Source organism: Osmerus mordax, chromosome 7 (assembly GCF_038355195.1).
Source record: "Osmerus mordax isolate fOsmMor3 chromosome 7, fOsmMor3.pri, whole genome shotgun sequence".
Taxonomy (NCBI): Eukaryota; Metazoa; Chordata; class Actinopteri; order Osmeriformes; family Osmeridae; genus Osmerus; species Osmerus mordax.
In genome coordinates, this window is record NC_090056.1 from 5,400,406 (window position 1) to 5,413,180 (window position 12,775).

At 42.1% G+C, this 12,775-nt stretch overlaps 1 protein-coding gene across 1 annotated transcript; it reads left to right on the forward strand.

Annotated features, from left to right (window-relative positions):
- The first annotated feature begins 1,541 nt into the window (after nt 1-1,541).
- Nucleotides 1,542-11,394, forward strand: LOC136945351 (solute carrier family 26 member 6-like). Its single transcript, XM_067239121.1, has 19 exons — nt 1,542-1,709; nt 3,374-3,513; nt 3,759-3,869; nt 3,969-4,144; nt 4,332-4,496; nt 4,693-4,845; nt 5,263-5,345; nt 6,371-6,518; nt 7,562-7,675; nt 7,774-7,851; nt 7,963-8,058; nt 8,197-8,303; nt 8,397-8,466; nt 8,627-8,719; nt 8,831-8,941; nt 9,026-9,409; nt 9,839-9,893; nt 10,176-10,330; nt 10,444-11,394. Exons 1-19 carry the CDS (start codon nt 1,576-1,578, stop codon nt 10,468-10,470), a joined length of 2,400 nt encoding a protein of 799 aa, XP_067095222.1. The 5' UTR covers nt 1,542-1,575; the 3' UTR covers nt 10,471-11,394.
- Nucleotides 11,395-12,775: the final 1,381 nt, after the last annotated feature.

The following is a 12,775-nucleotide window of genomic DNA, read 5'->3' on the forward strand; positions in this document are numbered from 1 at the left end:
AAAAGACATTATGAGTGAAAGGGTGTTCTGTCTATTTGTCTTACCTTGTCATTTTTTTCCTACCGTTGCAGAAAAGCATAAGACTAACCGTAACCATAACCTTGCTGTGCGCATGTGTGTGCAGGGAAGCCCTGGTAGAACAATCTGATAGGATCAAATGTTAGGACAACTGATATCAAATTATTTATTGGCTCGCAATTTTTTGCGGGGATAGGCTTATAAGTTGGGCACGCTGTGGGAGGTTCACTCAAACCTTGAAACTGTTGTAACCTAATAATAATTTGTACATTTGTTGTTATAATAGTTGCCAACTAGTGAGTTTTGAAAGGTACAAAACGTACAAACAAGTACTCACAACACCAACTCCTTGTTCTGTCGATTTGTCTTACCTTACCTGCAGAGACCCCAGACTCTGTATTGTAATTTGCTAAAAACTAGTTTGGTTTTGCAAGACTTCTGTTGAGGGGTTAAACAATTGTCTAAAAGGTCTGGAATATGTGCATCAACATTTGGTGTCAAACTTAAAACACAGCTCTAGTATCACACATCTTTGTTGCCTCTGAACTTTGGATCAGTTTTGTTGAGGTAGTTTATGGATGTCTAGCCATCATGATACCTAAACCTGCCCTGAACAGTCTGTCCAGTTGAGCATTGTTCCATACTATAAAGACTATTGATAATTAACACTTACATTTCGTCATTTTACTGTGTACTGTGAAATTGGCATATGTTCAGGGTATTTTCAAGGTACCAAATCAAATCAAAATGTATTTGTATAGCGCTTTTTACAAGCAATGTCACAGAGGGCTTCATACGCCCATAGAACTGCCCATCAACCAACATAAACCCTCAAGGAAGACAAGGAAAACTCCCATAAAAACTCTAGGGGAGAACAAATGAAAGAAACCTTGGGAGGAGCAATTCAGTGAGGGATCCCTCCTCCAGAGACAGTTAGTGAAAGGTACCTTACTACAATTCTCATATACTTTAATTATGTTTATACATCATTTCATTTTTGCCTTATAGGTTTATCACTGCTGACAGCCAGTGAGTAATCATTTAATTATTCTGTGTATACAGTACATGTATGTAAGACTATATAAACTAACTTTAGAAGAAAAATTACACACTGACTGTTCTGAATGTAGAACAAAAAAAAGAGTCTTAAGAATTTTACCTGTTGGAATGTAAGTGTCTGAAGAATGTGTAGTGTTTGTGCAAAATTGTATTTGGTATGTATACGTATGTGTATAGTTTTCCAGCTGTGCAGTGGGATAGTTTTCCCAAGGTCCAACCATCAATAGATTACAAACACACAAATAGGCAAAGAGTTTCCTAGGTGACTGAATGGGAAGGCAGGGTGCGTGTGTGTGTGTGTGTGTCTCCCCTCATAAGGACAGGAGAGCGACTGTCACACCCACAGTCACAGCCAATCTTCAACATCCCACCCACTGTTCCCAGAGACAACCAACTGTAAAACCCAGAAGCTTCTTATCATATCTATTCTTTTACATTGTAGAATCTTTCTTGTAGTTATAGATAGACAAAGTCAAGGAGAACCAGGACAGGTTGACCATGGTGGCGCAGGGGACTAAAGAGTTTTATGTGGAGAGAGACGTTCTGGATGAGCCTTGTCTGGACACGAGAGCCCGGAAGAGGACACACTCTAACAAACCCCCCCTGGGACAACGGTTAAAAGATTCCATGAGGTAAGAGAGGGACGCTGGATAAGAGAGGAAGAGAGGGAGGGACTTTTCTTATACCGGAAAGCAGAGGTGTTTAGTCGCTCCCACGAATTTGACTGATAAAACTACAGACAGGCTACGATAAGAATTGGTTTTGTTAAACGTGTTACAAGTTTTGTTATTGTAATAAATAGCCTAGTACTATCATAGACTGCTTAACATTATTGTGGCCTATGCTTTTTGTTTTTGTTTTAATGTATCAATCTTTAACCTGCTTGTTCTGTTAGACCTATAGCCCGTTATTAGCCTATTACGTGTAGTGTTTTGCGCCATTTGAAGCTGAAGCTGAACCAAGAAGAAAAAAATCTAATCAGGCAAGTCGGTATAACAATTAATGCAGCATATCATATGAGGACCGTTATGTCAGCATAACAACCATAATTCTTCCCGGAGAATAATTTATTTCTAGCACTGTGTGGCTTATTTAGTTTGCTTCAACTAGTCGAGACCCACATCAAAAGACAATGTCTAGACTATGTATCAACAATGAAATGACATCGAGTAGCCTTTTAACATCTTAAATGATTTTAATGTCTGTAGACATTTCATTTTCAGTCTATCTCCAACTAGGGCACTTCTGGAAGTGAAAACTGTCGTATAAATGAACTGGGCAATATTGGTCGTTATCTAGGCAATTCTTTAAATAATAACATTTTAGGGAGGCATAGACAACAGTCCCACTATGTGCATACAGGCATGCTATCAGCATAACCCACTGCTCCTTTGCATACTGCTTGACCTGTAGCCTATGGATGATTGGCTGGTTGAACATACTAGGTACCCTATGTAGGCCTAGTTCCATTTTCTACCAAAATTAAATGATTTGCAAGGCTGAGCTAACAGTTGGGATACATTTCAATTGATGTTGAAGTGTACTTATTAATTAATATAAAAATGTATATTATTATGCAATTCAGATACATTGATAGGGATGGGATAAGAAAGGAAGGAAGCTGAGAGGAAGTGACATTATGAATGAGAGAGAGAAATGGCCAGGTTCGTCTAGGTTGGTACATTACTTGATAACTTCATTTTGTCCTGTAGCCTAATCTGTTTTACACTCATCTGCTGCCAAAGTTTCTTACCATGAATATGAGTACAGTATGTTACATTTCCTCATTTGTCATATCTGATCATATCTGTGTCATGGTTACACAGTCACCTTCCCTGTTCTGGGTCTGGAGCTTGTTATTGTAGGGTTTCAACACAGCCCACAGGGTTGCCAGCAGATAAAGGTCATGCTGCAGCTGGTCTATCACTCAAACTACAGATGGACACTCACACTCTCTCTCTCTCTCTCTCTCTCTCTCTCTCTCTCTCTCTCTCTCTCTCTCTCTCTCTCTCTCTCTCTCTCTCTCTCTCTCTGTCTCTCTCTCTCTTTTTCTATCCGGTTTAATGGGACCCTGGCTACCTCTGTGGATCAGGAGAGTACTGGCTTGCATCACAGCCTAGCATAGACATACTTGATTCGATCTTCTGATAACCTGACAATGATGCCAGGACAGGATTAGTGTACTTGAATTAAATTAAGTGTTCGGGGACTATAGAAACATATTGATTAACTCTCCTCTCTCATTTTCTTCCTCACCCTCTTGCTCCATCCACCACCCCTTACCACCTGGTGTCAGATGTTCAGGGCCCAGGTTGAAGCGCATTGTGCTGGGCTGTATACCTGTCCTGTCCTGGCTCCCCCAGTACCGCTTCAGGGAGAATCTCATGGGAGACATCGTCTCGGGCATCAGTGTGGGCATCATGCACCTGCCTCAGGGTCCGTCTGTACACACACACACAGACACACACACACACACACAGGGACACAAACGGACACACACACACACTAAGCTTTATGAAAAATTAAATTAGGGTGCTTAGGTACTCTACTAACCCAATGAGCAGACATCTACAATTGTATTTTAAGGTGGGGTGTACTAAGAGACAGTCAAATGAATTAGTTAAGGCTTCTTATGTCCAGTTATAAATCGCATAAATTATTAACATGCCTTTCTCCTCAAGGTATGGCCTATGCACTTCTGGCATCAGTTCCTCCTGTGTTTGGCCTCTACACCTCCTTCTACCCGGTTCTGGTCTACTTTTTCTTTGGCACGTCCAGACACATATCCATAGGTAAGAGAAAGAGTTGGAAGAAGGGAGAGAAAGAGTGAGAGTGAGCGGCACGGGACTGATGAAAAACATAGTATTAGAATGTGTGTGTTTGTCCCCAAGGTACATTTGCTGTGATCAGTGTTATGGTTGGCAGTGTGACAGAAAAGATGGCACCAGACAGCAACTTCATGAATTACAATGGGACCAATGGAACTGCGGTGTTAGATACAGTGATGCAGGATGCCTACAGGGTACAGGTGGCATCCTCTCTCAGTCTGCTGGTGGGAATCTTCCAGGTGTGTTTTCATCAAAGCTCCTTTTATATCTATTTGCTGCCCCAGACAAAATATTGAACGCTATATTTAAATGAGCTATTTCTATTTGTCTTCCTTCCAATACCCCACCCCTTTCTCCTGTCCAACCACACGCACCAACACACACACACACACACACCCACACACACACACACACACACACACACAGATCCTTCTGGGCTTGGTGAGGTTTGGCTTCTTAGCAACATATCTCTCTGAGCCTCTGGTTCGTGGCTACACAACCGCTGCAGCCATCCAAGTGGTTCTTTCACAGCTCAAATACATATTTGGAGTTGATCAAATTAAGTTTAATGGACCGCTCTCTCAAATTTATGTGAGTATGCATACACATTCATGCACATTTGATGGACAAAAACAAACACAGAACTTGAACGTGATTATTACCGGAACAATTAACCTAGTAAACTAGTTGTGTCAAAATATTTGGTTTTAGATGTTGTTTGTGTGTGGTGCTGACCAAAATCTCTCTCCTGAAGTGTCTTCCTCCATTTCCTTCCCTTCTTCCCCAGAGCTTGGTGAATATCTGTTCGCTGCTTCCTCAGACCAACATCGGGACCCTTGTGGTCAGTCTGGTAGCTCTGCCCATCCTCATTCTGGTCAAAGAACTCAACTCCCGCTACAGGAAAAAGTTGCCAATGCCCATCCCCATAGAACTCATAGCGGTAAGTCCATAACGTTTCCCTTTGTCTATAACTTCTCTTCCCTCCCTCCCTGCAATGATCTGTTATTGAGTGACCACTAAAGGGCCACGGTCTGTCTGTTGCTGCATATCCAGTGCAAAGGAACGTCATGGGGATTCTGTTAACCTCTGTGATGCTTGGTTGCTCATTAATCTACAGGTTTGGGGGGAAATGATGACCTGTAGGAAATGATTAGCCCTAATTTACGCTTGAATTCCTGTTATCTTGCTCTACACGTGTCAAGCATCTTGTGTTGGAAATGGAGATTCATGAAACAGACCCAAAAGGACACATACACTTATATGTGCTAATAATATATGTAATAATATATGTACACACAGCTGCAAGCCAACTCTCTCACGCATGTGAAGACCATCTTGCCTTTTGCATCTCCAACAGGTTATTGCGGCAACAATCATATCATACTACACCAAACTGAACGAGCAATATCATATTAGTGTTGTAGGAGAAATACCCAGCGGGTAAGTTTGTGTGTGTTTGTGTCTTTGTATTCATGTGTTCAGTGGATCCAAACTGATTGATACAGTATCAGGCTCTGGCCTTATCATGCTGTACTGTGTTGTACAGAGGCCTGAGTCAGAATGATCTCTAAGGAACTAGACAGTAGGAGTGCACAAGGACTCTTTATTCTGGAGAAAGGTAGAAACAGATCATACTAGGAAGAGGTGTACTCTGTGTACTCTGTGTGTGTTCTAGTGTGTGTCAGTATACTGTAGGTCTTTAGACCACTAAAGCCACCACTTGGTGTAAAACAACAGATGAAAAGGAACTGTAAGAGGCTTGTCAGTGCATGCATACTTGTTCTGTATCATTTCCATTATGTCATTTAACAGCACGTTGCTGTGATATGTATATGTGTAAACGCAAGGAGTCAAGAAGTGACAATGATGAGGTCATAGTCGTGACCATCCTGATCTACCTTTCACCCACGTAATGTATATTCTCCGTATATTCATTCTGGAGAAAGATATATACAGACCGTACCAGCACACAGCGTACTGTTCTAGGGCATGAATTTATAGTGTGTGTCTGTATGGGTCATAAGGTTATTAAAGCCACCAAATATAAGGTCAGAGTACGCTCTCAAAACAAAACATGGAGATAAAATGTACAGAGATACACTGTTGCTTGTCTGTGTGTGCGGCAGTTTCTGTATCATTCAGTATCAGTACATTATATTTATGACAGCACAGTGCACTATGGTGCAGTATGTTAGGTATAGTATATTAGTGCAAGCGGTCAAAAAAGTTTAAATTATGAAGTTACATTTACATTTAGTCATTTAGCAGACACTCTTATCCAGAGCGACTTACAGTAAGTACAGGGACATTCCCCCCAAGGCAAGTAGGGTGAAGTGCCTTGCCCAAGGACACAAGGAGGTTGTAATCATCACCATTTATTCTGCACCCCTCCACCCTGCCCATCTCTCCTGTCTCCCAACCCCCCTTCTCCCATCCATGTTCTCCTTTCCCTCTTTCCCCACCAGGATGAATGCCCCTGAGGTCCCTGATTTGAGTCTCTTCCCAGACTTAATAGGCGATGCGTTTGCCATAGCTGTCGTTGGCTATGCCATTGTCATTTCTTTGGGCAAAACCTTTGGCCTCAAACATGGCTACAAGGTAGACAGTAACCAGGTGAGCCTTCAACACAGACACACACACAGGTGCATGCATAGGGTTGCAGAGGGATGGAAACTTTTTCAAACTTTCATTTGAAAAATGTTCCTTACACTATAAATGTTTTCTATTGTATTCATTGTACAATCATTCAGTAAACAATGCAGATTATCACAGACATTTTTATTTGTAGTCAAATACACATAAAAAGACAATTTGAATGCTAGTGAAAATAGCCCCATCTAACGGGAATTCAGTGAAATGGAAATTCCTGCTCTGTGCATGCACCCTCCACATAAACTAGGTGTTTGGTGTAGATTATATACACCTGGATCAAACTTGCAATACACATAACTTTACGTTTACAAAAGTATGTCTTTGTGAAACTTTAATAGGATATCTAAAACAAAAACTGAAAACAAATTCTAAATTTGGAACCACAGATATCATTTTAGTTTAGCTTAAGTTTTTCCCACAGAACCTTTTCCTTGAACACTTGCACATACATACATACACAGACACACACAGAATACACACACATGCTGTACATTTGCAAAATAATTGTACAGTACCATGACTAAGCATTGCATGACTCATGGCCATGTATACGGCTCATAGTAACCTGGGTACAGGTCCAGCACAGCCAGACTCATCCAGCCTTTATGTCAGACCATGTTTAGCAAGTACCATCACACTTAGTCACACTGTCACTGTGGGGTGACATCCTACCACTCCGGGAAATACTGTGCTGACACATACAGACTGAGTCTCACACAAACTTCACAACCCCATGCAGCATACGCTTCTGCCTCTCTCGCTCATTTATCTCTTTACCCTCATTACCTACTGGAACTTTCTCCCTCTGTCTCTCTGTTAGAACCATGTATTGGGCTATGGTTTGCAGTTTAGAGTTTCATCAAATTTATCAAAAATGATTACAAACCAAGTGGTTTTACTAACCAAAATGGTCCATCTCTTCTGCCATACTTGTTGTCCTGTCATGCTGTTGCACACAAATATATACTGTAGTATGTCTCTCCCCTACCCCCCATTCCCCATAGGAATTGGTGGCTTTGGGTGTCAGTAACTCAGTCGGGGGGTTCTTCCAATGCTACGCTGTGACCTCTTCCATGTCCCGCAGTCTGGTTCAGGAGAGCACAGGGGGAAAGACACAGGTAAGACACACACATACACTCTTACAAACATCCATTAACACATAGACACACACACACACACACAGGTTATGGTTCACGTGTTGCTTGTGTTTCGTCAGGTGGCTGGCGTGTTCTCTTCAGTCCTTATACTGGTGATTATTTTGAAACTTGGCTCACTGTTTGAAGAACTGCCCAAGGTAACTCCTCCCCCTGCCCGTGCACACATGCACATGTTTTCCCTGCTGTTAGTGTTGATTGACAAACACACACTAACACACTATTGACTGTCTGTGTCCTCCGTCCAATAGGCTGTCCTGTCCGTCATTGTGTTTGTAAACCTAAAGGGCATGTTCATGCAGTTCGGAGACATTCCAGTTCTGTGGAAACAGAACAAGGTTGATCTGGTAAGACACAGTCATTACAGGCTACTTACATCTGTAGAAGGTCTACATTGAAGGACTAGATAGAAATATTATACACCAGGACATAGTTAAGCCACTGATTAATAAACACCTAATAGACTCTGTGTGCTTCTCCCGTAGATGGTGTGGGTGGTAACTCTGGTGTGCACCATTCTATTAAACCTGGATTTGGGCCTGCTCGCCTCTATCGTCTTTGCCCTGGTCACTGTCATCTTCAGGAGCCAACTGTGAGTCTAGACCAGCCACCCTCCATGTGTCAACACAGTGCTGTTGTGTCTGCTCAAGTCCTCAGTGTTTGCTCCTTCTTTCTGTTCTCCCAGGCCGTTGTACTCTGTCCTGGGCCACGTCCCCGGGACAGAGCTGTACCTGGACATGGACACCTATGAGGAAGTGAGAGAGAGACACACACAGAAAACCTTTGTTTGCCGACCTATACATTTCTGTCAACGTTTATGCGTACACGTCTGCAGATGACAAAACATGCTTCATACTGTTTGGTTCACACAGCATTTTTGATGACTCATAGCTGTGCCCTTGTTTATCCCTGTAGGCTAGAAAGATACCAGGCATCACCATTTTCCAGTGCTCCACCACAGTCTACTATGCGAATGCTGAACTCTACAATGAGGCCCTGGAGGAGAAGGTGTGTGTGCGCAAAGGGATTTGTGACTTCTCTTTCTCTTGAATATCTGTTCTTTCTCTGGTCTAGTACATGTAAAAATTGCAATTGTATTTCACTCTCATATTCATATAGTGCGGAATTGACACTGAAAAGCTGTTGACCATGAAGAAGCAGCAAGAAACAAAGATGAAGCGCAAGAATGAGAAGGAGAAAAGAAAAATCAAAAAGATGGCCAAAAAACTGGTGGGAGACACACCCAAATACACACACAATCACAAAAAGGTCAATTGCACAGAATAACTCACTCCTTATCTCTCTGGTCTGTAGAATGGCTCAAATGGCATAAATGGCTACCAATCCAGTAAAACACACCAGCCTGATGACATTCAAGCTGAGAAGAACCACTGGAAGGGCATGAATGAATGCAAGGCCTCCCCAGGGATCTCATACCTTGGCCAGGGGAATGGAATGACCCTGTCCCCAATTGAGATCAACGGGCAGGTCAACTGGGCCTGCAACAGGGATGGCATTGGCTCTGACTCTGACTCAGGAACTGATGATCATGGCGACGCGGAGACCAACGAGACTTCCAGCACTGGAAGGGAGGAGGACGATGGAGGGGAGTGGCGGAGCCGAGACACACACACCATTATACTGGACTTCTCCAAATCTAGTTTTGCAGACACTGTCACAGTGAAAACACTGAAAAACGTACGTGGGCTGGTTGTGTGTGTGTGGTTGGTTGGTTGAGAAGCATTGACTACGAGTCACATTCTTTAGAAGGGAGGTGAATGTGTCATCTGTAAGTCTTTGGAAAGAACAGGTGACAAATAGAAAACAAAGAGATAGGGAAAGGTCGATAAGTAATGGTATTAAGAGAAAGGGCAGGCCAGGAGAATTCCCTACCGCCAACTTTTCCTCCCAACTCCCTATTTTTAGAGTATTGTGATCCTGTCTTTGTCCCTATGTAACATTGTGTTGTCACATTCATAAATGGCCTTGCACGAAAGCAAACAAAGATTCTGTGAGCTTGGAATAGACTGGAGGTAAAAAAGTGAAAGTAAAGTAAATTATTTAAATTCTATTTTACCCCCGTTTCAAGCATTCATTTCCCCGCTTCCACTTGTTCTTCCTCTACAGATTTTCAGAGATTTGGGGGAAATTGGTGTGGACATATATGTATCAGGTTGCCAAGGTGAGACTTACACATATCTTCATCCACTAATACCAGAGAATAACTCATTCTGAAAGGTAAAGCCATAGAATCACCAACTAAAGCTGACAACTGGGTCAAGGTCATGTCTCTCCTGGCCTCTATTGCACCATTTTGTACACTAAGACCATCGACCCATATTAAGCTAAACACATAAACATAACCCTTTATGCTTTAAATTATGTTTTATATTGCCTCCCCTACCCAATATGGCCTTTCATCGATGTGTGTGTATGTGCTAACCTCGTTTCCTAATGTTGTCAGTATGCGTAGTGGAGCAGTTGGAAACTGGAGGCTTGTTTTCTGAGTCCCTCCCCAAGAGTCTCCTCTTCCCCACCATTCACGACGCCGTGTTACACAGCCTCAGACTGAGGGGGGGAACAGACTTGTACAACTATGAGAACCACGAGTATCCACTGGTGGGTATTCATACACACAGTAATTGTTTATAAAAATGTGCAATTGACAGTTGAATAAATAACCACAACCAACTAACACTAACATTCCTGCTGTACCGTTCTATTTTTATTAGGACATGAACTGTGTGACCAAGATGTGACCAATAGGGGTCAGCTTTCCTCCACCTTCCTCATGTTGCTGGTTTCCTGCTTCCCATTGTCTTCTCTGCCCCCCCTCTTGTGAGGAGCATGCACCACTATGACACAGTGGTCAGTTGCCATAGAGAGAAACAGAGCCATTGCTATAGAAACTGTCTTTTTATGATGAGGTAATAATGAGGTATCACACAACAAGTCTCGGGAGGGGAAGCACAAGAGAGAATGTAGCACTAGACGACTAGAAATCAGTATTTATAGCAAGGGAGGAAGAGTAGAGAGGGAGTGAGAGGTTGACTGTGAGGACAAAACTGGGACTGTTTATGGAAGGCATTTCCGAAAGATGTTTTTCATTGTCATTTAGGCCAAGTGATACCTTTGTGTGTGACGATCTTTTGGCAGAAGCATTTTACCTTTAACGCAATGGATAAATGATCAGTCTTACCATGAAGATGGTTTGCTCTTCTCTGGATAAGTCTGAATATTTGTCAATATAAAGAACTAAAGACGTACATACTGTACAGCATCACAAAATCATATCAATAAGATACATGTATCTGTTGCTGTTATTTACATTTATTAATTTATCTTTTTTACAAACAAAAAAGATGATCGACTTTCAATACAGATGTAAATATATCTTAGGAAGTTATATTGATGGGGTTTGTGTAAATAAATATACTTGATTGGTGGCCAAGCAGCGAAGCTGCTGTGGTCTGAAACAAGTCGTTTCATTTGACCTCTAGGGGCGCTACAATAGGCATAATTGTGTTTTGACCAATAACTGTTGATTTGTTGATCTTATTTAAGTTAATCCTTTGCCTCGTGATATCTTAGGAGATCCCGTATCTGACACATGTTCATTTGTGATACCAGCCGAATTGATGCGGCCGCCATTTTGAATGACTGAATAAAATGTTTGTTCCCTACTCCTCCTACAAAATGTATCCAATATTCACCAAACTTGGCACAGGTTATCTTCAGACCACATCACCTTGACATGTCAAAATATGACTGAATTACAGCTGTTTAAACTTGGGCCAAATCTGACACTCGCAACAAGAAAAAATGCTTATATTTTTACACATCAACTGAACACAGTCATTTCCAGCACTGAGAATAGCTCACTACGATGAGTTGGTATTCTGGCAAGGGCAACGTAAGAGTTTCGAATCCAGCCAAAGCCAACGCGCCTGTCATGTCACTGATTATCTGTTTAGCGACACTGTGAGCCACTGCAAAGGAAGCCAGGCAGGGCCGGAGTGGGGCCACTTTTCAGCCCGGGAGTTTCAGACCCAAGACCCTCAGACTCCCCAGGAGATTTCGTCCCCCCCAATGTTGACTCCATGGCTACGGCCTTTGGGCAGAGATGCACCTGGGATGAATGATGCCTGACGATGTAACAGGATATGTGAACTTTAGGTCCCTAAAATGGCTACTGTGCTGGATACCATGGCTTGGATTTTAAGGATTAGATCTCGGGACTTGATGCTGAGCCGTTGCAGGAATTTCCATATTGGAGGAGCATCAAAACTATCCCCTAAAGATCGTCTTTCCCCTGACATAAACCAGATTTACAGGAGGCTTTAAAAAAAACATTTTAAAATATTGGGTGGCAGCTCAATTAGCCAGTATAGTTATCATTCAGCGATATAGGGAATATAGGGGGTCAGATGGCTGAGCGGTTAGGGAGTCGGGCTATTAATCAAAAGGTTGCCGGTTCGATTGTCAGCAGTGCTAAATTACGTTGTGTCCTTGGGCAAGGCACTTCACCCTACTTGCCTAGGGGAGAATGTCCCTGTACTTACTGTAAGTCGCTCTGGATAAGAGCATCTGCTAAATGTAATGTAATATTACTGGTAGCGACAGTAAGTTATAGACAAACTGCGTAAGTTCGACGTTACAGAAGAACTGCCAAGTAATCATGAGTTATGATGCTGGAGGTAGATAAATATACACAGGTAGAACAAGGAATTAGGGAGAAGTACTTGCCAAGGGTAAGTAGATGGGATTATTGATCTTGCTTTGTTTACACAGCCTTCATTTGCCCTTTTATTATCTTTACTGTTGCATAGCTTACTCATGTTAAAAAGTATGTAGACCAAACAAGTGTGTGTGTATTGTGAACACTGTCTCCTTTTAACGCCAATTCTAAGTATGGGAGATAGTATCGGGGGCCTTTGGCGTTGCATTAATACAAGTATCAAAACTAGTTCATGTTAGGACAGAGTAAAGTGTAATTTATTGATACCCCAGGGCTAAATAAAACAGGTAATTCCTGAAAGAATTGTTTCCTAACCTTGAATGCTA

Excerpts from the sequence above, each read along its gene's own strand:
- LOC136945351 (XM_067239121.1), top strand. The coding sequence starts at position 1,576 with ATGGTGGCGCAGGGGACTAAAGAGTTTTATGTGGAGAGAGACGTTCTG. Across the intron at positions 1,710-3,373 it reads CGGTTAAAAGATTCCATGAG|ATGTTCAGGGCCCAGGTTGA; the intron begins GTAAGAGAGGGA and ends ACCTGGTGTCAG. Across the intron at positions 4,846-5,262 it reads TCCCCATAGAACTCATAGCG|GTTATTGCGGCAACAATCAT; the intron begins GTAAGTCCATAA and ends CATCTCCAACAG.